Genomic DNA, 26,120 nt, shown 5'->3' on the forward strand with positions numbered 1-26,120 from the left:
CCAGCTGAGGATTGGTGGGTCCCTAAAGATCTAGGGCACAGAGCCAAGTGCCCGTGCGAGAGCTATGTTGTGGGATAGCAACACTGATACCAACCTAGGTTTCTTTTGATTATTTTATGATGCTACCCCTTTTGTGATTTGGATGTTTAAATTGTAATTCTTGTGCATATATCATGCCTACGGGCTCACATGTATATGTATTATGTAATACAATTTGAGTATCAAGAGTATTGGGATATTTACTAGTATGTACATGTAAGACTTCCGTTGAAATGCAGAACTTACTTGACTTAGTATGTGTATATGTTGTGCTGTGGTTATTGTATCAGATGATCCTGATAGGTTTTAGATTAACAGGTGTTAACTCGGTCACCGATCTAGTTCTGTGAGAACATGGTGTGACACTAATACCCAGACTGAGGAAGATGACAGTGACAAAGATGATATTAATCCTCAAGCGAGGGAAGCAACATATGAGAGGGAGGCTCCAAACACCAATCGAGACCGGGTAATCCTTTTTCACTATTTTAATCCAAATTCCATTTATTGGTTGTCTTTTCTGTGTTCTCTTGAGTTTGGTTTTATCTTGGCTTGATCTTCACACGTTACATGCGTAGACAGTTTATTCCAAGGTACTTACTGTGCATGTTTTTATGACTTCATTTGTCATTATGATATTCATGTCTTAAGGTGCCCATCTTAAGTCACTTGTATATAAATCACCTACAACATCACACACCCTCCCCCTTAAGGACTGTATTATTCTAGCTTTCCTGGTTTTTTCCATGCACTATTCTTATGTGTTAATTTGTGCACCCCTACTGAAGATTATGTACGGATACCATTTAGAGTGAGAAAGCATTTCCCTCCCCAGTGCCACACCCTTGAATTAGTAGTAGAGGCATCATGAGGATTCTATTCTGGAATGTTAGAGGACTAAATGCCAAAACTACAAGAATGTGTCTCAATAATCACATTTCCGATACCTTGGCTAACTGTGTCTTTCTATGTGAAACAAAGATTTCTGACCATGCCAACTTCAAACCACTAAAACACTTAAGGCAGTTTGTCATAGACCTTTTTAATAATAATTCCGGCTCAGCAGGAAGAAAAGGTGGGATCTGGTTGCTTATCAAAAAGCATATGAAATTCTCCATTTTACATATCAACCAATGGAGCATTGCGGTTCAATTCAAACCCTCTATAGATCTCCCTTTATCCTGGACCCTTGTCTATATTTATGCTCCACCACAACCTGCTTGTAGATTAGAATTTTGGCAAGAACTTGACCTTTACCTGCAAATGCATTCTTCACTTACCCTTCTTCTTGGTGATTTTAATGAAGTTCTTTCACAAGAACACAAGTTTGGAGGGAAACCCTTTAAACACTCACCATCATCCTTGAAACTAGAAGAGGTGCTTTCTAAGTACAGCTTTCATAGTGTTCCATTGAAGGGGAACCCATACACCTGGTTCAACAGACAACACCCACCGAATCTGATTAAAGAAACCCTTGATAGAGCCTATGCCAACAACCTGTGGATTTCCCTGTGCTTGATGGTCACCCTCACTAAGAAATCATCCCTATGATCATACCATAACCCCATTCTCTTAAACACTGCTCAAGTGACATCATCTTATAGAAAGTTGTTTCATTACCACCATGCTTGGATGCATCACCCGGAATTCTTGTCCTTCTTTTCAAGAAAATGGCTCTCTCTAGACCCCAATGACAATATCATGACCAAACTTTCCTCTCTAAGTAGATCCTTCTCACTCTGGAACCGAAATGTCTTTAGTCACATTGAACACATTAAGAGCAACTGATCTCTCAACATCTTATCTCTGAAAATAATCATTGTACTCTTAATCTCAGTGACATTGAAAGTAAATTCTCGTGGATTGTGGACACGGAGGAGAAATTCTAGTACCAGAAGTCTAGACAAGACTTCATTCTTTTGGGTGACCGAAACATAAAATTCTTTCACACTACGGCTAAGGTCAACCAATACAAAAGACAAATCAATTTCATTTTGGATTCAAATGGGAATAAAATAGAGAATCCTTGTGCAATGGCCACGGCCTTTGCAACCTTTCTTCAAGAACTTTTCATGACCTCAAACCCTTTGGATCCTCACTTTGTTGAATGTCTCTTCCCCCCCCCCCATAGATGAGTTGGATGTAATTTCCCTCACCGCCTCACCACCCATTGAGGAAATTAAGACTGCAGTCTTCTCTATTGGCCCTTTCAAGGCCTCAGGACATGACGGATTCCAAGCTATCTTCTTCCAAAAATTTTGGGACCTGCTCCATGTTGACATCATTTCCTTTTTCCAAAATTTCTTCCAATCAGGATCCCTGCCCCCAAATGTCAATCACACTCCACTCTGCATGATTCCAAAAAAGGATAATGCTCAGGTGGTCACTGATTTTCTACCCATCAGCCTTTGTAATGTCACATACAAATTTGTGGCAAAAATTGTGGCCTCTCGTTTAAAACCAATTATTTGGAAAATCATCTCCCCCTACCAGGCTGCATTTGTCCCTGGACGATAAATCATCAATAATATTGTCATTGCATAGGAAATCTTTCACTTCCTCAAAAGGGAAAAATGTAAGTCGAGATTTGTTGCCATAAAATTGGTCATGGCTAAGGCATATGATAAAGTAGAATGGGGTTTCCTTTCATCCATATTTCAATTCTTAGGATTTGGCAAATCATGGACCAAGCTAGTTCACAACCTGGTAAGTACTTCATTTTCCATGAAATTAAATGGTTCAGCTCTCAATTTTTTCAAACCATCGAGAGGGATCCGACAGGGATGCCCCTTAAGCCCATTTTTGTTTATAATGTTTATGGAAGGGCTCTCAAGACTCTTGACAATGTATAGAGAATTAAACAAGTTTAAAGGTATCAAAATTATTAGATCCGCCCCTGAGGTATCACATTTATTTTTTACGAATGATACCTTTATTTTTTGTCGGGCTACTAAAGATGATCTTGCCACAATAAAATGCATTCTTGACCTATTTTTTGATCTCTTCGGGCTAACTATTAACTTTGATAAAAGTGGCCTTCTATTTAGCTCCAATATGGATGATCATACCAAAAATTCGCTTTGTAAGATAATCGGAATCAGGGAAATGGGACCTGACTCACAATATTTGGGTTCTAATATTGTCCATTCTAGAAGTAAATCTAGGATTTTCACCAATATTGTGAATAGAGTAAAAAAAAAGCTAGGCATGTGAAAATCAAAATTATTGTCTTTTGTTGGTAGAGGTATACTTCTTCAATCTTCCCTCGCCTCTATACCATCATATCTCATGTCATGTTTTACATTTCCTAAAAATGTTTGCAAGTCTTTATACTCAATTATACTACATTTTTGGAATGGTGATGATGAAAACAATAGGAAAGCTCATCTTATTGGATGGAACAAGATCTGCCGACCAAAAAATCTTGCTGGCCTTGGATTCAGAGATGCTGAAACTCAAAACAAGGCATTGCTCCTTAAACTTGGTTGGCAGCTCCTCTCCAATATGGACAGCCTTTGGGCCAGAATCCTTAAATCTAAGCACTTTGTAGAGAGATCCATATTTCACCCTAAAATTTTGAAAGCTAGGGGATCTCCATGCTGGAATAGCATCACCACAATTCTCCCGACACTGAAAACCATTGTTGTCCGAAAGATTGGGGATGGAGCTACCACCCCTTTCTAGTTCGACCCATGGGTCCGCCCACAAAACAAAACAAAACAATTGAAATACATGAAACTTGTATTACTAGTAATGCATCCAATCTTCCAAACATCCCCATAAGTTTTGTCTTTTTGAGCAATACTTGGAACTTGGATCTGTTAAATACTATGCTTCCTGCCAACCTAACCACTATAATTGTTCAAACCCCATTATCTCATCTACCTGACAAGTGGTGGTGCCTCCTCTCGAAGGATGGGTCCTTCTCAACTAAGTTAGTAGCAACATTTCTTAAAACCCGATCATTAACTAGCTTCAATGGCTGCTGAAACAGGTATTGTTGCTCTTCTCATTGCTCTCGATGGTAGCGATTCTTTTGGAGAATCAATATCCACTCGAAGTTTAAGTTATTTTTCTGAGAATGATCAATGAAGGACTCCCGACAAAGGGCATTTTGTCAAAATAGTTGGATATTGACCCTCTTTGTTCCTTTTGCCTCTCTCAGAGAGAATCTACTTTTCATATTTTGTTTGAGTGTGAACTAGCAAATAAGATTTGGATATCGGGGACCATTTCGTCTTCCATGCAACTCCACTAAGGAATTAGTCTCTTTTTGCTTCTCATCAGGTTCTATCCCAAAAAAAGATATGAAATGGTTTTTTTCTGTACTAATAATAACGTGTATCTTCATTTGGAGCTACAGAAATAAAACCTTGTTCTCCACTCATAAACACGATGTCACAGGGATCTTTAAGGAAATAGAATTTTGGATCGCGAACGGTATCACAATAAATTCAAAAGACCAAGTAATATCAACTCCTACCCCTTTGTCAGCTCCTCTATCAAGCCCATCAACTTTGCAATCCACCTCAAATGTTCTAATCATTACAAGTATCAAAGATGAAAAATCAAAGCCGTCTGCATGGGCTTTTAAATTCATATCTCAAAACACCGATGTCTTATGGGAAGCAAACTATGTGTTACAGGAAAAAGTGGTGAGGTGGACGCTCTAGGACTCCATCAAGGGATGGCTCGAGCGAGAATGAACAATTGGGTTGTGGATCAAGTATAGAGTGACGCGATGGAGATTGATCTTCTTTTTGCAAAGCAATTTCAAAACTTTTGGAGTCATGGCCTACAACTCTAGTTATGCTATGCCATGAAATAGAGACTCATTCTAAGTACCCCACCTTTTGTAATATAACTAGACACTCGTCTCTAGCTGAACTTAAGTATCTAACGTATGAAACTACAACTACTAAATTACCTATAATTAGATATGATCCAGCATGTAAATTGAACTAATGTCACACAAAAAAAAAAAAAAATCAAAAAAATCAAAAAAATCAAAAAATCAAAAATAAAATCAAAAATCAAAAATCAAAAATCAAAAATCAAAAATCAAAAATCAAAAATCAAAAATCAAAAATCAAAAATCAAAAATCAAAAATCGTGAAACAAAATAGGGGAAATGAGATCAAATTGTGAAACAAATCGAGATGTGTCTTCTTCTCTCCTCAGCGTAAAAAAAACAGAAGCTCAATAGTAGTTTCGGAATTCCTCCATTCGGCGTGCTACTGAAGGCGAGATTCGCTCCCTCCTCCGGTGTTCTACTCTCTCTGGTTGGCGGCACGGCAGGGTTTTCATCTCTCAGATTCTCAGAGTATGTGTGTGTTTTCTTTTCTTCTCTCCTCCGTTGCTGGAATTTCAATTTTACCATTGTTCTATCTGTGATTTCATATTTTGTAATTGGATAGTAGTCCGAGCACTCCTACGGTTTCAAATTTTGATTTTGTGTTGATTTCTGGAGTCCCTACTTCCAGTTGGTTTCTAGTTCTCTATTTTTGTTATTTTGTTTCAGATCAGTAACCTTATCTTATTGCTGAAACCTGTTGCTGTTTTGAGGCACTTTTGATTTTTGTTTTGAGCTCATAAGATATGCTATTAATTTTCAATTCTGGAATTTTGTTCTAAATTATCCTATAAATCAGACTATTGGATCACTCATCTTTTGAGGAGATATTCTTGGCCATATTTTGACCTTCGATAAGAATTCTAAGTCCACGCGAGTTCCTGATTCTTAGTTATATTTCTTTTAAAATCTTGTTTCTAAACCTGCCACTGGGATTCTCGTTTCATTGTTTTGTTGAACTTAGTAACCTTAGGCTTCGAGAAACTCATCAGAGATGTGCGCTCTTTGGCCTCTCCTTTGATGAACACTACTTTCTCATGGGGCTCTCTCGTCTTTCTTTTAAAAAAATGGGTTTTTTTTTTTCTTTTAGATGATGTTTGCTGGTGAGTTGGAGCAACTTCGGATTTTGAGTGACAGTGTTCCTTGACCGAGGAGTATACTCTTTGTCGCTCTAAGGGGTATTGGCGTTTAGAAGGAATCACTTACCCAGAAATAATTGAAAGATGATTGGAAGAAGTTGCAACTCCCAGATTTATCATTATTAGACATTTAAGACCCACCTAATTTGCTAGGATTAATATGGGGATTAACAGTAGCAATACAATTTTTGGAATTTAGTTTTATGTATTAACCTGGAAATTAAGTTTGTCGCACTTCCGTTGAGATATGGCTTTGAAGATATGGTACTTAGGAAAATTGATCACATTGTTGATGTCAACCCCATTTAGTTGGGAAAGAGCTGAGTTGAGACTATATTGATGGTGCTGATTTGGTGAAAGTGCAAGGATACATAAGCATATGATTTCAGAGATTTGTATATTTGCATTGCATTTGTTGTTCTAGGATATATTGATTAGTCTTCAGGTATCTACACTACGATTCTGTTTCTTTTCAAGTAGATATTTATCTCTTATCACACTCATCTAGAATGCTGTTTTGGATCTCAATTTTGGTGCATCTCAATTTATGATATTATGGACTTCTTTGTAGAGTTGAATAATATACATGATGGTTTAGTTACTTTAGTTTCACATCTGCTTCAGACATTCTGTTATTCATTTTGTTTCTCCTTGAACTGAGAATTTTTGTAAACCCTTTGTGGATTGTACCTGTTGAACTAATATTTCTTTTGTTCTTTTGTTCAGGTATATTACATACTTTCATTTACATATTGGTTTGGGCCTATCCTAAATACAAGGGCTGAAGCATTTGAATCTCCATATATAATATAATGGCTAGATCATTATCTAGTTTACTCATGAAGGGTGTTGCAGGCCTTCCAGCTGCTCATTCCTTGAGGACAGCGGTAAGATAGGTGCTTTTCAGTTCTTGTAAATTTTGCTTCCCAAGTCTATATGATTTGTTTAAAGATTCTGAATATGACCTTGTTGACACGATCTACCAAGAATCATTGTCCAGAATCCAGACGCAAAAATGTATAAAGCCTCCTTTCTCCTGTCTTCTGTAGCTCCAAAAGTTCAGGAAAAAACTGTGGTGAAAAAGAAAATATTAACAATAAATATTACCGCATGAACAGGAGTCTCAACTTATAACAGGAACAGAGTAATGTGAAAAATACCGAAATGCTAAAACTCTTTCCAAACTTCCTGTCTGGGTTCCAATCATAGAGTAAAAGGCTTGCTTACCTGAAGACACAAAGAACTACCTCTGTATCCAAATGGATAGCAATCTCAAGGAAGTAGCTGATGAGCTAAACTTTGTGCACATAATCCTTATGATATTAGCTAAACTTTGTGCATATAATTCTTATGATATGATTGATTTTAATCCTTAGTAGGAACATATAGAGTATTCTGGTGACAGGCTTATGTTTGTTCGTTCTGATTGCATTCCAGGAGGAGATAGTCACTGTTAGTTAATAGAATTAGATTAAAGAAGACACACAATTCTAAGAAAATGTGGAGGTATCAATTCAAGGAACTTCAAATGGAGAGAGGATATGTAAGTCAGAACTTTTATTGGGCACCTAGAAAACAATTGTGGAGGTGATGCGGATCCGGGGTTCAAAAACCTCAAATTGGATTGCTACGGGCCCACAAGAATATAGTTAACTCAAATTAATGGTTGATTGGCAATTTTGTATATTCAGGAACAATTTAAACCTTCAAAAGTGAAGGGAATAAATAGTGGGGTCAACTGGAGTTAAAACTTGAGAGTAGAGGGGTATATTGGATATACGAAAGATAAGGGGATTAATAGAACACAGCTTTAGAAAACAGGGGCTTAATTGTAAAAACAGCAAACTTACCTTTAATAGCAAGTAAAGGAAGAATAATCTTCTTCCTTCTCACGAAACTCAACCAGCAAGGAGTCCATCTGAAGGCTAGGGTTTTGAAAGATAGAAACTCCTTTGATTCCGATCAGGTGGTGCTTGAAATTGCAAACGAAAGATAGCCTTGCAATGCTCTCTTGATTTGCACACTCAGTGTCTTGAAACAGCCACCCAGAAGTTAATCAGGAAGATCTGAGTCAAGAACTGGTGGTGAAGGTGCTGCTGTGCAGTTTCAGGGTTTGGTTGGCACAATTGATGGAGGATTTTGAGTTGATCTTCAGGGGTTTGAATCGCCGAAAAGTTGACTTCCTTTGATCCGGATTTGAGAACCAATCGGCAAGAAATTAGGTTTCATTTTGCTCTCTTTAGTTCTTAGAATCATCAACTAGCAGAAAAAAAAGGGCAATAACTATTAATCGTGAACAGTAAAGCAGGGTAAGAAGAAGAAGAGAATAGAGAAAGGGAAGGCAGAGAAGAAACTCACTGCAGCCATGGTTTCAACCAAAAAAAATCATTCAATTCTCAAATTCTAAACTAAATCGTTGAGTACAAGGGAATATTTATAGACTCAAAACAACCCTACTTTCCTTCTTTGAAATTGGAACAAATTTTTTAATCTAAAACTAAAATGGAAATAAAAATCTAACTTTAAAAATAGAAACAAAGTTTGACTCCAACTTAGCTTCTTATTAACTAAAAAATAAATAAATAAATAAAGGTAAATCTTAAGACTAAACCCAACATGTAACTGCATCAGCTCTCCCTTTAAGTTTTAGACCTCAAGTGTTCTCCTGTTGTGAGAAATCAACTCGAAGCCAAATCTGGTTTTGCAACGTGCGCTAGGTTTGATTGTGGCAGCGTAGTTTCAGTTTCAGATCCTCCGTTTGAAGATTGGTTGCCTGGATTCAACTCGGTTAGGAAAAGCGATCCTATTCCCAAGTTTTCGTGAGATTTGGAACTTCCATAGGGCTGTTGGATCGATTTCAAGGTTTGGTTCTTTCCGCCCTAGTTTCTGTTTATCATGGAGAAGAAGAAGACAAATTCTTCAAATTACAAAAGGACCCCTTGGCTGGACCTTATTTCGGTTTATTCCTTTCCTCTTTAATTTCCAGGGTAGCCCATTCTTTAAACTTTTAATTCCAAAAAGCCCCTCTTCTCCTAATTTTCTATTTCAGCTTAATCCTAGTATCTATTTCAATATCTTTTAGTACTTGGATTGTTTCTGAAATTACAAGATTGCCACCTAACCATTAAATTGAGATATTTTATCATTTTTGTGGGCCCTAAGCGATCTGATTTCAGTCTGTGAACCCGGATCCGCATCAAGTGGTATCAGAGCGAAATTTCCTGCAATTTCTTGACCATGTCAAGTCATGTCACCAATGTTGAGCTACAAAAATTGTATCTTGAGTTAGCTGAGGGTCATCGGGTACAGCGTGAGAATCAACAAAATACTGATGCTAGGCTTGAGAGGACTAAAGCCAAGTTTGACAAGTTTATGGAAGAGATGACTGCCTTTATGAAGAGGTCCAACAAGCGAACTAAAGAAGGATCCTCTACACTACCTCCTCAGTTCAATACCTTACGAGTCAAAGATACACCTCATAGACAACAAATTGATTCCATTGTCCCCTAGGATGTTACTCGGCAATTTTTTGACAGAGATTATGGCATTAAAGTTGAGATTCCAGAGTTCAGTGATGAAAAGGGACTTCAAGAATTCCTTGACTTGCTTGCCAAAGTGGAGAGAATTTTTGCTTATAAATCTCTTCTGGACAAGAAGTGTGAATTCATCATCGTCAAGTTTATTGGGTATGCATGTTCATGGTGGGATGATGTACTGCATACAAGGTTTGTCGGAAGACTTGGACCCGTTACCAATTGGGAGGTCATGAAGCAGATCTTGACTAAAAATTTTTTTCCTTATAATTATGAGAAGGTGATGTTCCATAAATTGCTTAATTTGCAACAAGGCATCAAGCATGTGGATAGATACCTACACCCTCGAGTTCCACAAACTATCCTGAAGGTGTCGACTTCAGGAAACAGACCAGCAATGGGTGATGCGATATATCAGTGGCTAAGTACTGAGATCCGGCTCGAATTGACTAACACTGATTTCAGGTCCATTGATGTGGCAGCAACTCATGCCAAGACAGCTGAAGAGAAGTCATTTATCGGAAGAGTATGCTCAAGACTCCTTTAGTTTAGAGACCACCACGCATAGAGGAAAAGAAGCCTGAAACTCGCAGAGTTAAAGAAAAAAGGTCAGAGTTCAACAAGGATAGTGATTGGGTGAAGAACATCAGATGCCATAGTTGTAGCCAGAAGGGTCACTACTCCAACAAGTGTCCCAAAAGACTTGTTTTGTGAATGCAGTAGAGAAGCAACCGATATCGAAGAGTGATGATATTGATCCTGCTTTATATCTTTATCCCCTCGATGAAGATGATATTGACGATGATGATGATGAGGATGTAGAAGCTCATTCCGTTAGTCTTTTAACATTTTCAAATAGACTAGTTGACAAGGCTCCTCTCTTCAGACAAAAAGGTACTATCTTGCATGGTTTTGATCCCACTGATATTCATACAGTTGTTGATACTGGGGCAGAAGCGAACTTCATCTCTACTGAATTTGTTCGAGCACATAACCTTCCACAAAAGCAACTGTTCAAAAAGATTCAGGTGCAAGGTTTTGGACCCATAGCTCGAGAAGAGGCCATTGCAGTTGTCCGAGTACACTTACAGTTTGGGTTGTTACAGTGCCATGTATCTTGTTTGGTCACCCCATTGGCGCACTGCGACATTCTTCTAGGGTAACCTTGGCAACGACATGCAGGTATTCTCTATGATGGTGCACGGAACACCTTCAGGGTGAAGCAAGGAGGTCATACGTGTTTAATGATGCCACACATATTATCAGACATGCCACATCGGCGACTGACTCATGTTCCAGTGACACGTCAGCCTACTCTCTCTTTTCACGGAGTTACGCTCCTGTCATTTGCTTCGAGATATGTGCCACCTTATTGGCGAGCGATTTACAAGGGTATCTTGGGAGCACGACCTAACTCGACGGAATTGAGTTCTCTTAAGACCAGGAGACCTGATGCAGTTGGGCGATGGGTTTAGAAAATTATCTTTTGATTTGATTCCTTATTTGCTTTCCTTTTTAGTTAAAAATTAGTTTGGTAGTATTTTTATTTAGATTGAATTTTTATTTTCCAATTAGGTAGTTTCCATTTTAATAAACTACCAATTTTATGCTTTGATTTTCTTTTTATAACCATGTGATACACTTGTGAAGAACTCAGATTTGAGCTTTGAAATTGAATATTTGCTTGGCTGAATCATAGCTGCCGATTCTCTTTTCCTCCCTCTCTGAGATTCACTTTCTTCTCCCTTCTTTTCTTGTTCTTCCTTACTATTTCCTACTGTAATTTTCCTCTTCTGGACTTACTTTGTTCTGGACTAACCCAACAGCCTTCTGTTGGTTCAAAAATCTCTTGAAATCCATCTATTAATTCTGAAACTTTGAGTGAAGCATGTACTAACCTGGGCGATCAGAAGCCCTGTGGTTTTCGTGGCTGAAATCCCTCTCACTGAGGAAACCTACCTATCATTCATGGTGGAACCTGCTACTGTTGCTGATTCCTTGTTTCAGAAATCTGCACTTTATCTCTGCCGAATCCCTTGAGCTGTAATGTTTTGGGTCGGCTCAGTAGGCCTAGGCAACTACAGATCTGAAGATTAAGAGCTGTTGAAAGAGGTTATAAGGGCTGAAGTCGGTTTCTTCTTCTTTGGTGTTTAACGAGACCCCTTGGCTGTCGTGAGGTTGAAGACAACCTAAACCAGAATCGTGTCTTGCCTATTTCTAAGAGGTACCTTTTCTTTTGTCTATTATTCTCTTTTGTCCCTTGTGTTACTAAAATACCCCTACTTTTCTCCCTTTTTACCTTCAACCTTTGCCTTAATTTTGCTTCCTAATTTATCCCTTCACAATAATTCTTAATTCCCTCCAATTCCCATCATTTACTTTAACCTCCATTTACCCTTTTAAGATCCCTTTTATTTACAAGCTTGCCATCCTATTACAAGAGTCCCAATATTTACAATTCCGCCACTCTATTCTTGGATTGAGTTATTTGGTGATTGGGTGGGTCCCTAAGCAATCCGATTCCAGCTTTTAGAACCCGGATCCGCATCAAGTCCAATTATTGGAAGAGTATGATTAAGACCCCTTCAGTTTATAGGCCTCCTCCACCACGTATGGAAGAAAAAAATATTGAATCTCGCAGAATGAAAGAAAGAAGCCAGAAGCTAGCAAAGGTAGTGATGGGGTGAAAAACATTGTATGTCGTAACTGTGGGAGAAGGGTCACTATGCCAACAAATTCTCCAATAGGACTCGTTTTGTGAATGTCACAGCGAAACAACGGATAGAGAAGATGTTCATGATGATGTTGGTGTTGATCCTAATTTATATCTTTATCCTTTCGATTTTGATGTTGATGATGACGTTGAAGCTTACTCCGCTAGTCTTCCGTTATTCTCAAACAAACTATTTGATAAAGCTCCACTCTTTAGACAAAAAGGTACTCTTCTACATGGTTATTGTTCTACAAATGTTTGTACAGTCATTGATACCGGGCAGAAGCATACCGGGCAGAAGCATATTTTATCTTTATGGAATTTGTATGAGCACACAACCTTCCACAAAAGTAACTCTTCAAGAAGATTCATGTGCAAGGTTTTGGGCCTACAATTCGAGAAGTGGCCACTGTAGTAGATCGAGTGTATCTATAGTGGGCCATTACAGTATCATATGCCTTAGTCACCTCATTAACGCACTGCGACATCCTTCTAGGGCGACTTTGGCAACGACATGTTGGTATTCCTTACAATGGTGCACGAAACACCATCAAGGTGAAGCAAGGAGGCCGTACATAATGATGCCACACACGTTATCAGATATGTCACGTCGGCGACAATCTCCTACTCTAGTGACACATCAGTCTGCTCTCCCTCTTCTTAGAGTTACGTTCCCGTCATCTACTCCGAGATATGTTCCAGCTCATCGATGAACGATTTACAAGGGTATCTTAGGAGCATGGCCTAACTCGACAGAGTCGAGTTCTCTTAAGATTGGGAGAGTTGATGCAGTTACATGTTGGATTTAGTCTTAGGGATTTATTCTTCGTTTGTTTTATTTTAATTTTATAGTTAATAGGAAGCTGAGTTGGAGTCAAGTTTTGTTTCTATTTTTAGAATTAGAACTTTGTTTGGTAGTCAAATTTTTATTCTTGTTTGAGTGAAATTTTATTTCTATCTTTAGATTTAGATGTAAGTTTCTTTCAATTTCAGAATAGGAAAGTAGGTGTGTTTTGAGTCTATAAGTAGTCTTTTGTACTCAAAGATTAAGTTGGAGTTTTGAGAATTGAATGAATGTTTTGGTTGAAGCTATGGTTGCCATTATCTGCATGTGTTTCTTACTTCTCTGATGACCTTCGTTTCCTTTCCTTCCTCTATTTTCTTCTTCTTCTTCTTTTCCCTGCTTTTCTGTTCTCTGTTACTAGTTACTGCCCTTTCTTCTCTGCTGGGCGATGATTTCAAGATCAAAAGAGAGCTAGCTGAAACCCTATTTCGTGTCGATTGGTTTTCAGATCTAGGTCGAAGGAAAGCCAATTTAGTGGCAGATTTAATCTCTGAAGATGAACTTGAAATCACTTTTCAGTTATGCAGATTGAAGCCTGCAACTGAACAGCAGCAACCTCTACCACAGGGGTCTATTTCAGGTTCTTCCACCAGCTTTCCAGCATGCAGGTCCAAGTGGATATCTTGCGGAATTGATAGAGCTCCTTGTTGTGGACCTTCGCCTGAAATTTCAGGCCTAACAAGCGCCAAACCAGTGAGTGCTCTCTCTCTCTCTCTCTCTCTCTCAGCCTTGCTGGTCTTCTGCCTGGGTATTCTGATTTCTATTAAGGTTGAAGACAATATTCGATTCCCACCTCATTCATGACGTTTGCCCTCTTTTAGTTAGTTTCCCATATTGCCCTTACCTTACCCCTTTGTCTCTCATGTCCTTATTTGTTTTTTAGTTTCGAGAATGCCCTTTAGCCATGCGTAGACCATCTTTTTTTTTTACTTTTTCTACTTCTAAGTGGAAGTTCTTGGAATCACGATTCTACCACTTTGATTTAAAACTTGAGTACAATTACAAATTTGCCATTCTCTCTTGTAATTTGGGTGTTTGCTATTTGGATGGGCCCATAAGCGATCCAATTCCGGTTTTGGATCCTGGATCCGAATCAGGAGGATATGAGTGGTTGCCTTATGGGCTTGATATGGAGAATGAATACATACTTTTGGAGGGCAATGCAAGGCTTCCATAAAGGTATAAGATCATTGATATTCAGTGATTGTAGCAAATACTTCTGGAATGTTGCTTGATGTATGGTCTGCTTAAGAATATATGCAGATTGACTGCAGTATATGGAGATTGGAACAGATTCAACTTTGTGGTTTTGGTGTTAAGGACTTGAGGAGACCACTGAAGGATTACAGCTTCCCCTGTCTCTTTGGCAGACAACATATGCCAACACTTTAGTCCCTTAAGTCTCATATTGGATTTTTTTTTTTTGGGGGGGGGGGGGGAATGTGCGGCGGAGGCGCGGAGAGACTTTCATTAGAAACAACGTACACTCTAGACCTCCTCTTTGCATATTTAACTGTTCATTTGTAATTAATGCAAAGATACATGGGCGATGTTGCCCGCTGGTGTAAACTAACTGCTACTGAAAACTCACACCTCAAGCTTTCTATTACTGGTTAGTCATATATTTCTGCATCATTGTATTTATTTGAGATATATTTATTTTCAGTACCTACTAGATGATTTTCAAGGTCCTGTATTCAAGGATCAAAATGTCGGTATTGGTCGCCATATTGGCCGGCTAAATTTGAGATATGTATCGGAGAGTCTCGTATTGTATCGGAGATACACTAAGATATACTAAAAATCAAGGATTAAACTATTAGTATTGATCGCCGTATCAATCGGCTAAATTTAAGATATGCATCGGAGAGTATCGTTTCATATCGTAGCGGAGATACTTTAAAGTTTAAACTATGCCTGTAGTATATTTTTTCTGTGAATCTGCCCTAGTATTCTATCTCCCTGCCATAGCTCTGGACGTGTTTTTTGACGATACTATAGTATTATGCGTTAACTTGTATTTAATCACTATCGTGCTCTCGTAGAATTTCATTACAATATTGCATGGGTTGTAGCATTATTCCATGATTACTGGTGCCACTTTGAATATCACCATTGTTTTTTAAATATAAGTCATGGCTCTTCTTCATAGGTCCATAACCGTTTTTGTGACCCAATCTTTAGCAGCAGGAAAAACCTCAACAACAGCTTAATTAATACTGTGATGCAGTTCAGAAGAACAAAAAGCCAGCCACGAACCAGGCTATCGGTTGGGTCAAATTGGGCCAAGAATGGATTAATGGGCCTAATTTTGAATGCCTCTGTGTTATATGGTCATGGGCTGATTATTTTTGGGTTTTCTATTGTTAAGGGTCAATTCTATAAGCCCAAATATTAGGTATTAAGCATATGCGGGATTAGACTTGGTTTATATTTTATTTAGTTAAAAAAAGGGCGTACCCAGTTCACTAGGCTCCCGCCACTGCGGGGTCTGGGGAGGGTGATAATGTACACAGCTTTACCCCCACTTCGCGGAGAGCCTGTTTTGCAAACTTGAACCCACGACCACTAGGTCGCAATAGATCAACCTTAACCATTGCATCGAGGTCCACCCTATTTTGGTAAGTTGTGTTCTTTATTTAGTAGTGTTTCTAGAAGGGTTGGATAGATATGCTACAATCCAGTTATAGTTTCTTTCATTAAGTTTTAGAAGATTTTCTATTTTGTGGAAAACTCTAGTTGCAAGGGATTCTTGCTGCCATCATAGGATTCCCTTCTTTTTTTTTTTCTAATTTCATTGAAGTTTAATGTAGGAGCTACTTCAACTAAGAACCAACTCTATAGTAGGATTGATGCACTGTCTGTCAATGTAGATTTACAGAAACACACCATAGGAATACTGAATCGCTACAGATCAGTCACAAAATTGATTTGAATGAAAATAGAAAATATAAGAAGATAGAAGAAAGCATAGATGGATTGAGCCTCTGGGGCCTCTCACCTCTCATAGGCATTTCACCCACACAAGGAATCTCTCCCTCACTGCGTCTCGCAGCATTCATGGCTATCAAACCAGAATTTTCTCGTTTCTCTAAATCGTTGGCTTTTGTGTGCAGCCTCTTGCTTTTATTTATAATAAGACCAATTACAAGAAAACATGAACTCTCTATGGCTATTGGAGAGTTACCAAAATAAAGTTGCATTATAAAATAGAAAGAAACTCTAACAAAGACAACTAATTGCTGTCCAAGGAAAACAAAAATGGAAACCTATAAATTAGAAAATTCTACTTTCTAAAACTAAAAATAGAAACTATAGAAAATGAAACTTCAGAATTTGTAGAAAATGAAACTTAAGATTTTCATGTAAACAAAAATAGTAGGTTATCTCTCCATCAAAGATCCACTATATCCATTAAAAGGGCCCACACAAGCTGCACATATACTGTTCATGTGAACTGTAGAGTATTTTTTTTCCCTGAATTTTATTCTCATCCTCTTTTTCTTCAGGCTTTAATTTGCATCAACTTGCCCCGTCTTAAAAAAAAACTCAACCTCGAGTTTTGTATAGTTCAATGACAATCTTGGCATAATGCACATCTAGATCCAGCCTAAAACAATATTCTGGTAGCTCATGCGTGTTCGGATTGAAGTCTTGGAGTGTGGCTCTCGTTCTTCAAAAAATTCAGGTTGGCATAATGAATTCGACATGATCAAATTTAATATCAGATTTGTTCTTGACGAAGTATCCATGGAAATTTCTTCCATCACATTCCTGATCTCCACCTCTTCAGACTCCGGTGCAATGTCGATCTTTTCAGATTCTTCTTCTTGGTGGTCCACAGTCATCTCAGTTATCTCTTCTTTGATGTCTTCGACAAAGACCACTTCGGTAGGACTACTATTTATTGCTCTACCACCTTCAAAAGTTTTAATGGCTGCCACAGTAGCATCCTTTGTAAGTGGACAGTAGAGGGGACCAAATCGGCTTCAAATTGGTGCTCAAGAATGATCATGCAGTCTAATAATTGCTTCAGCTCCCTATAAATATATTCATTGCTGGCCTTGGTAAGGCTTTGATACGAAATAATGTAGGGGCTAGTTCAACTAAGAACCAATCCTACAGTAGGATCGATGCATTGTCTATCAATGGAGATTTTCAGCAACACACCATAGGAATACTGAATCGCTGCATCAGTCACAAAATTGATTGGGATAAAAATAGAAAAATAGAAATAAAAGATAGAAGAAAGGATAGATGAATTGAGCCTCTCAGTCTCTCCTGGGCCTCTCACCCACTCAAGGAATCTCTCCCTCATTGAATCTCACAGCATTCATGGCTATCAAATCAGAATTTTCTCTTTTCTCTAAATTGTTGGCTGTTGTGTGCAGCCTCTTGCTTATTATATCTCAAACTAAGGAACTAATGGCAAAACAGTAAATATTTTGAGCTTTATTATAGGGTGGCAGGCTTGTAAACAGAGGGAAATAGGAATTATTGTGAAGGAACAAATTAGGAATTAAGGTATGGGACAAAGCATATTAAAAGAAAAAGAGGAGGGGGGGGGGCGCAGTTTGGAAAATACAAGGAATAACATAAGGACCAAAGAATCGTGGGTTAGAGAGGATTGTCTTCAACCTCTTAGGTTTCAGTCATGGCGGAGGACAAAGAGCCTTGCAGCCAATCCAGCCACCCAATAAAAAATTTTCGAGAAAATCTGGAAGCACAGTCGCCTTCTCCAGTCCTATTGTATTCAAGCTTCAACGACATCAAACAGCAAGCGATGTCACAACTATAGTCGCTCGGGAAAGGAAATCCTATGCTTATAACCTGAAGGAGAAACAAGGGCAGCTGAGGGTGTTCGCTGTTCCTGATTGTTAAATCATTCAGACACAGCAAGAGAGAAAAGAGATCGAGCCAGAGAAGAAGAAGAAGTAACAAAGGGAAGAAGAGAGAAAGGGAAAGAGAATCGCACAAGTGGAGGAGGGGGGGAAAGAATGGTCACATGACCTTGCAAGTACCCATCTGACATTAACAACTCAGTTCAATTCATTCTCAAATCTGTTCAACAAGTTGGGTTACATGCTTATTTATAAGAAAAATCAATTTGAAACCTCTTAATTAAAATCTAAAACTGAAATCAAATAAAATCTCCCAATATCTCCTAAATCCTAAGCTAACAAAATTAGACACAAATTAAAACTTGAATTGGTAACTCCCTACTTGTTTAACAACTACCGAAAAAAAAAGATTACATATCTTTCCAATTAAAATAACTAAATCTTTCCTAAATAAAATACATCCTAAAATATCTTACTGAACCCAAAAACCAATTTAGACCCAGTTCGTCTTGATCGAGATTACCGAAGGGTCAACATGGTTCAACCTTGATTCTGCATCAAACTCTCTATGGCTATTGGAGAGTTATCAAAATAGAGTTGCATTAGAAAATAGAAAGAAACTCTAACAAAGACAACTACTTGCTGGCCCAGGAAAACAAAAAACAGAAACCTAATAAATTAGAAACTCCTACTTTCTAAAACTGAAAATAGAAACTATAGCAAATGAATCTTAAGAAATAGCATGTAAACAAAATGGTAAGTTATCCCTCTATCAAAGATCCACCATATCTCAACTAAAAGGGTCTGCACAAGCTGTCCATCCACTGCAGCTACCGTTCATGTGTACAGTGTAATTTTTTTCCTTCCGAATTTGATTCTCGTCCTCTTCTTCTTCAGGCTTTGATCTGCATCAAGGTTTTAAATAAAAAGTAGGGGATCATACCCACCACAATGATTTAAAAAAAAAAAAAAAAAAAAGATTAGCCATGAGCTTGTGTGAGTTCTGTGAGAGACAAAGCCTGGTTCTGTGAGATTCAGAACTGCTCTAATGTGTGATGCAGTTAGGAAACCTTGGTGGGATGCCAAGGTTGTAGTTGGTGGGATTCATTCTCCACAGTTCGGTGAAAGGCCTACCTTATCCTTCTTTCCTTATATATCCTTATTTTCTTCTAGTTTCTATTCCTATACACTCATCTGACTTTGTTTCGTAGTTTCTATTTTCATTCTCCTACTTTCTATTTTGTTTAAACTTTCTATGTCTTCACTATAGTTACGGGTTTTCTGTTGTTTCTAATCCTAAGTTTCTATTTTTGTTACTTTCTATTTTCTTCTAGCCGTTGGATTCACTTTTAATTTTGGAAACCCATTCCATATATCTAAAAGGCCTTGTGATCAGAGTTGCAGCCAGATCTAATCATACTTTGATGAGGTTGCTGATATTGCTCTTTTGGAGGGTTATTGAGAGACCTGCTATTCTAGATCTTTGTAGGCTGTTGATTCCCAGCTTTGGGTAATTAGATAGCGATTACACCAACCATATGCTGAAGTGAAACCTCTCTATTTCACAATCAAAATATACTAAAAATTAACCTGTTGCTTGTTTTCTATGCCCAATATTTATAGACACAATAAAACAGTTATAAGGAAATAAGAAAATAGATGGATAAGACCCAAAAAATGTCTGGATATGTTATCCACCAGGAATGGGCTACATCCACTCATCTTATTTTATCCAAACCACACCTAAACTGACCCTACTACCCACATGCCCAGACCTCGTTAAAAATAAAATTACACAGAAATTCCCATTAAATTGTAGTTCTATTCATTCCTCACCAAGTAATAGGATGCTTACATGAACAAATCAAGCTCAATTCGGATTTGAAAGGTGAAGATGCTCCCAAATCAGTGGCTGATATTTAAAGAAAAAGAGTTATTCTAAGCATTGATGGATGCATACATCAGTTATATATTATCAAGGATTGGTGTGTAACTCTTGATTGTATTATACTCCTAAAAGTATTACATTTCTTTAGTAGGTGTGGCAACCTTCCCTTGGACCAACAAGCCATCTATCTCACAGCCAGATTAAGCTGGCACTTTCCAGCTCAAGTTCCCTATCCAAGCCCGGCCTTGCCTATAAAGTTGCCACGCCTATCTTTGAAGTCTGGGAATTGAGAATGAGGGGATAGGAAGGGATCTCATAATTCAGAAATGGGTGGAAATGTGCAAGTCCTGGAGGTGTCTTCTGTATTAAGAAAGTGGCTTTTCAAAGAACAGGAGAAGCAGTCAAGAATAATCTGATTGAACTTATACATAAGCAGTTGAGCATAATCTACTGTAACCTGCATAAGCAGTTGAGACTATTATGATTGAACTATACATTCAATCTTTAATGTTTATTAAATCTAATAAGGTCTGAATATTGAGAACTCGTACGGGTACTCTCCTGTACACTCAGACTGGAGCTAGAGGGGTGTTGGTTTTAAATAATATTCAAACTTTCCACTTGTTTCAATTTTTTAGTTTATGCTTAATGTTCTACCTGTGGAGATGAATTATTATCCTTGGCCTGATTGTAATTTGTACAAATAGGTGGCAGGATCTTTCTACCATCATGTCATGACCTATTCTACTAATGTGACTGATGATCCTGATACCCACGAGGATTTTAGACCCACCAGCAAGCTTGTCGGATCTGACCTTTCTAACAATGCCATTGTTGAGCAGGTATATGTTTGCAATTTGCTAGAGAAGTTTCTTTATGATATCTCAATTGAACATGGTTAACTATATATTGCTCCTCCAGGATTGCTTCTGTAATTTTGTAGTTCCTCATTTATGGATTGTGGTTACATTTTGGTGTATAGGATGTCAAGGAAAACCCTGTGATGATTTATATGAAAGGAGTTCCTGATATGCCTCAATGTGGATTTAGTTCACTAGCAGTTAGAGTACTGAAAACATACCGTAAGTGTTACAATTGTGCCATTTTTTTTTTTATAGTTTTTCCCAGTTAGCTCATTGATTGAAATTCATATTTTTTGGGTCCCATGTGTAATAATTCATATTTTTAATGTACCTTGTAGTAAATATTAAAATATTCACAATTTCCTAATTTCCCAAATTTTTTTTATTTCAAGGTGGCCGAATTGAAATTTCCCAAAATGTCCATAATACTAGTGGAAATTACCAAAAATGAAAAATTACCATAAATTTGCTAAACTTACGTGGCACTGCCACTTTTCTCCTAACAAATTCCATTTGAGTACCCATTGTCTCTTAATAAGATTTTGATATTGGATCTTTTCAAGAGATGGCCAGTAACTTTAGTAAAAATAGGATTGAGGGGAGGTGATGAAAAATGATGATAGGGAGATATACCGCAAAGTGAAAGTTTTTGGTACGTAGATTCAATCATAAACGAGAAGGAGAAATGGAGAATGATGTTGCACATAATTAAAATAGGGTGGATGAAGTGGAGGGGTGCATTTGAATATTGTGTGTGATTCACGTATTCCTTTAAAACTCAGGGAAATTTTATAGGACAATTATATGACCAGAAATGATGTATGACGCTGAATGTTGTTCAATGAAGGACAACAACATATAAACAAACTTAGAGTAGCTGAATGAGGATGTTGAGATGGATGAGTGGTAAAACTAAGGAATGAACAAATTAGAGCTAATTTCTGTCAGAATTTTGGTACGCTAATTCTGTTGGTACATGGTTTCGAATTTTGGTTTCCTTTCAGAATTTCAATTTTCTATTCAACAAGGATTCTTCCATACTATGAAATCTGACTGTTACATTGTTCCCCAAATTTACTGAGATGTTCTAACTGATAAACAGTCCACTTGACCAGAAAATTGGCCAGATCAGAATTGCTGATAATCTTATATTAACAGCCTCTGATTGTTGATTGTCGGCTTTAAAGTCTTAAAGTAGCCTGTTCGTTGTCGTTACAGGTTCCTGTGACGTCTTTGATTCTATCCTGAGATTCAGGCTTTGCTTCGTTGACTAGTGCTGTCTAAATTCGAGCTTAGCCTGTACTTAAGAAGGGAAATCAGTTTGTTCAATAAACCTCCCATGGGATTATTTTTTCCCTGATATGCCCCTTCTTGCTGAACTAGAGCATCAAGTCTATTAACCAGTTGCCTAGGCATCTCAGCTTCAGCCTTCTGGACCAACGCAGCCAATATGTTTTTTCATACTAGCTGTGTCAGGACTCTTTGAATCAGTACTGGCCATTGCTCTGATACTTCTTGATGGGTTTCTACAAGCCTAAGGGGTTTGGTTAAAAAAACTCAGTTGAAAGCCAGATTCTCATTGAAGAGGAAAGACCAGATTTAGGAGATATCCAATAACAATCGACCACTCAGAGGCAACCCAAGGTGTTGGAGGGGTCTTGGACGTAAGGTGACACCAACTAGGCAACTGGATGCCAAGGCGTTGGCGATGCCTTGGCAACTATGCTACTACCCATAATTTAGGGTTATTAAAGTGACCAATTATAAAGAAAAGCCATTGGACTAAGGGGCCAACAACCCAACCCAAGGCTTATTTTTACTGAAATAAGCCCAGATCTGTGATTTATCTGCATCAATCAGCAGATCCTCCATTGATCTGCATCACTTGCTTTGCAAGAATGTCAGCTATGTCATTTGCCGAACTCAACTTCCATTGGAAAGTGATACTCCCTCAGGAAGCAAGGTGAGTGACAAAGCGAATCAGATGGAATGACCGCCCAGGCCAGCCAGCCTTTTTCCTCATCCATCCGATGGCTGTAGCAGAGTCATTCCTCCTTTTACTAAGACTACAGATGTTGATTTTACTCTGGCAAAGGCAATACTTTCATCATGCTATGCGTTACACATAATGCAACTAGATTAGTCCTTGAAAGTACATAAATGCTAGGCAACCTGAGGGCAGCTGTTCCCTACAATGAGTTTTTACATTAGGAAAGATAGGTCTAACTTTCACGGGATGATGTGTTTTTGCCTTAGTAAAGATGGGTCTAACTGATCACGAGAGAGATGATATTTACAGTTATATTATAAAACTGTAAATATCATTTTGTTGTAAACGTCCTATGAGGACATGATAGCAGAAGTTATGATGTGGATGATTCTGTCAAAGCTTTTATCCTACGCCCTAACATTTATTGGCTTCTACCTGTTACGTTAGTAGTCTTATATTTTCTTTATATTACAGTCTTTAACTATATAAGGTTTGCTCATTATATTCCAATTATATTTGGAGTCTATTTTGAGACGGACTAATTATTGAAGGAAATTTACTTGTGACTGATGTTGCCTACAGATGTTCCTTTCGGTGCTAGAAACATTCTGGAAGACTCTGAACTGAAGACTGCTGTAAAATCCTTCAGGTAAGTTTCTCATGTTTCTGCATAAACATGAAATAACTTTGTTTTTACCATTTTGAGCAATCTTATACGGTTATACCTGCCCTATGAAAACTAATTGTAGCCTAACTTGTAGCGCTGTTATCAAGTAACACAATTTCTCCATAAATCTTGATAGATCTGTGATATAAAATGGGTGTGAGCTTATTTTTCAACATGAATGTTCTTAGAGAAGCTGGTTGGACCTTAATTTTATGTCTACCTGATACCAGTTGGTCACTATGTTTGAAGGACACTCTTGATGCTCAGTTGTCTGTGCCAACGAGTATGTGCGTAGCATTTAGGGTTTTCTCAGAACTGAAAGTCTGAAACAGATGGACATTGTTTATGTTTGCTTTTTTACCGAAACTTATATAGAATCAATAGTGTATTTGTTGTTGGTTTGCATCATTATCCAGCACAAATACCTACATTCCATTAAATGTTTTTGGCCATTTGGAGTTGCTTGGCTTGACTTTAGTTTTTTTTTCGTTTTTAGACAATATCATTCTCCTCCTAAGATGGTTCACTGATTGGGGAGTCCTGAGTTTATGATGCTGTCAATGTTGTAAATTATAGATCCCGGCGTTGATCGTGAAATCATATGTCGAGCATTGTTGTCGACCTTGAGATATTCTGACCATGGTTTAAGAACACGGAATTGGGGTCAGGATTGGTCAGGGTGGATACTGATCTGGAATCAGCCTGGATTGGACAGAAATACTACTGCATTTAATTTAGAAAAGAAAAAAAAAAACACTTTTTTTTTTAATCTTTTTACCCTTCATCTGTACCGATCCTCTGATACCATATCGGCCAAGAACCTGGATTGGTCAAGGCCGATAGCGATCCAATCCGATTCCTCAAACCATGATTCTGACTGATGAGTAGGAAGAAAAGGGGCGGTGTTTAGGTACAATGTTTTAATTGATAGTTACTAGAAAGGGGGCTGGGTTTTGTGATGTATAGAGTTCCCTTAGGGGGTGTTTGGTTCGCTGATTCTGTTGGTACATGTTTTGATTTTGGACATAACTCCTCTGAGGACTGAATACTATTTCTAAAGCATCCTATGCATACAGGCTGCTTCCCCCCCCCCACCCCAAAAAAAAAAAGTAGTGCAATATAATTATTACATTTTCTGAAGCATTCAGGCTTTGTTTTGGTGGGCTGCTCTCTTTTGCTGATTGTTAGCAAAGCTTTACACTTTACACACCAAGTTCAATACCAAAATGCAACCAAACATCTTTGTCATGGCAATGACCAAATTTTGTTTGCTCTCATAACCATATGTTCCTTAACCCTGCAATTTGTGGATCTTTTGTGCAGCAACTGGCCTACATTCCCACAGATCTTCATCAAAGGAGAATTTGTTGGAGGATCTGATATTATTCTCAATATGCACCAGGTGAATACTAGTTATCATAGACTGTTAGCACCTTTAAGGTTTGTTTATTAACTCCAATTTATGCCAATGTGTAGACTGGGGAACTGAAGGAAAAACTCAAGGATGTTACTGCCAACCAGGAAAGCAAGGAATAGACGCTGCTTTTACATCAAAAGATAAATATTTCTCTTTTGCATGGGAGTGATATTGCATAATTTTGTTATACTGTTTAGTTCATGAGAAAGATGAATGATGTTTTGATTCATCTCGTCCCCCTTCCTTATCCCTGTTCTTTTACCACCTCTATGTTGTCAAGAATGATGTACTCCACTTGTAGCTAAAATTGTTGGTTGAATTTCTTTAGTTTTCTTTAATAGTGATATATATTTTTAAGCAATAAAGAATGCTCCCGCTAAAGCAGGTACATGCTAGTGGGTGCGAAAAGACTGCTGCCCTGCTATGCTGAAGATGCTGCTGTGCACCCTCCCATTGGCCTATACGCTCGTATGTACCTGGCCAGTGGGGTAGCGTTCTCTTGCCATATTTTTAATTATGTGTTGTGATGTGTGGAATTTTCTTTTGAAATTATGGTGGAATGTATGAATGCAATGTATATTGTAGGAATTGTTACGTCGAGTAGGAGCATGTTGATAGCTTAATGCTCCCATACATTTGGAATCGACCCAATGACCAAATGATAAATATTAAATTGATTTAGATAAACTCCCATAACCATGATTAAATTTTTTTATGTATGAAATGTATCCACATTCGTTTAATGATACATGTGATGTATTGATGCGTTAACTATAATAGAGCTATAATGTCCCTCTTTTATGAAGCAAATGTGATATGAGATCTCTTAACAATAGAAAATCGATGATCTCTAAGTAGGGATGGAGTTGGGTTCTCTGTTGTCGGGGTGTCAAAACCTAGCCCGAACTTATAAAACTGATCGAGACTGATTGATAAAACTCAAATCGAACCAAATCGATCTTATTGGATTGGTTTTGAACTGAGATATATTGGGACCGGCTGAAAATCGATCAATAACTAAATCGAAATCATACCGAATGAAATCGACAAAAAAAAAAATGATTATGAGATTATAAATTGGTGAATTGACTATCCATCTTTTTACAATATTAGTGAGACAATTTTTATTTTAAGGGAATTGTTACAAATCATTGAATATTAAGTTATGAATATAGAAATGGATTTGTAAGTTGTAATAATGCTTCTATTGATTTCCTTGTTCATGATATAGAACTAGTTGGATAGTTAAATAAATGATTGGATAATAGGGGTTTTTTTGTGATTTCAATATTAGTCATCTTCTTAGTAATTTGTTATCCATTGGTTTCAATATT

The 26,120-nt window shown here is 37.8% G+C and overlaps 1 protein-coding gene across 2 annotated transcripts; it reads left to right on the forward strand.

The window, feature by feature from the left end:
* Positions 1–5,173: 5,173 nt before the first annotated feature.
* Positions 5,174–25,147, forward strand: LOC122069998 (monothiol glutaredoxin-S15, mitochondrial-like). 2 transcript variants are annotated; one of them, XM_042634100.1, is made up of 7 exons: positions 5,174–5,362; positions 6,757–6,917; positions 20,557–20,691; positions 20,832–20,931; positions 23,285–23,351; positions 24,693–24,771; positions 24,846–25,147. In XM_042634100.1, the coding sequence occupies exons 2-7, from the start codon at positions 6,843–6,845 to the stop codon at positions 24,903–24,905; spliced, it is 516 nt and encodes a 171-aa protein (XP_042490034.1). In that variant the 5' UTR covers positions 5,174–5,362; positions 6,757–6,842; the 3' UTR covers positions 24,906–25,147. The 2 variants fall into 2 exon arrangements, with proteins under 2 accessions (XP_042490034.1, XP_042490035.1); XM_042634101.1 differs by lacking the exon at positions 5,174–5,362 and adding an exon at positions 13,569–13,813 and having other exon boundaries at positions 6,781–6,917.
* The last annotated feature ends 973 nt before the right edge of the window (positions 25,148–26,120 follow it).

This window comes from Macadamia integrifolia, unplaced genomic scaffold, assembly GCF_013358625.1.
Source record: "Macadamia integrifolia cultivar HAES 741 unplaced genomic scaffold, SCU_Mint_v3 scaffold805, whole genome shotgun sequence".
Classification (NCBI taxonomy): Eukaryota; Viridiplantae; Streptophyta; class Magnoliopsida; order Proteales; family Proteaceae; genus Macadamia; species Macadamia integrifolia.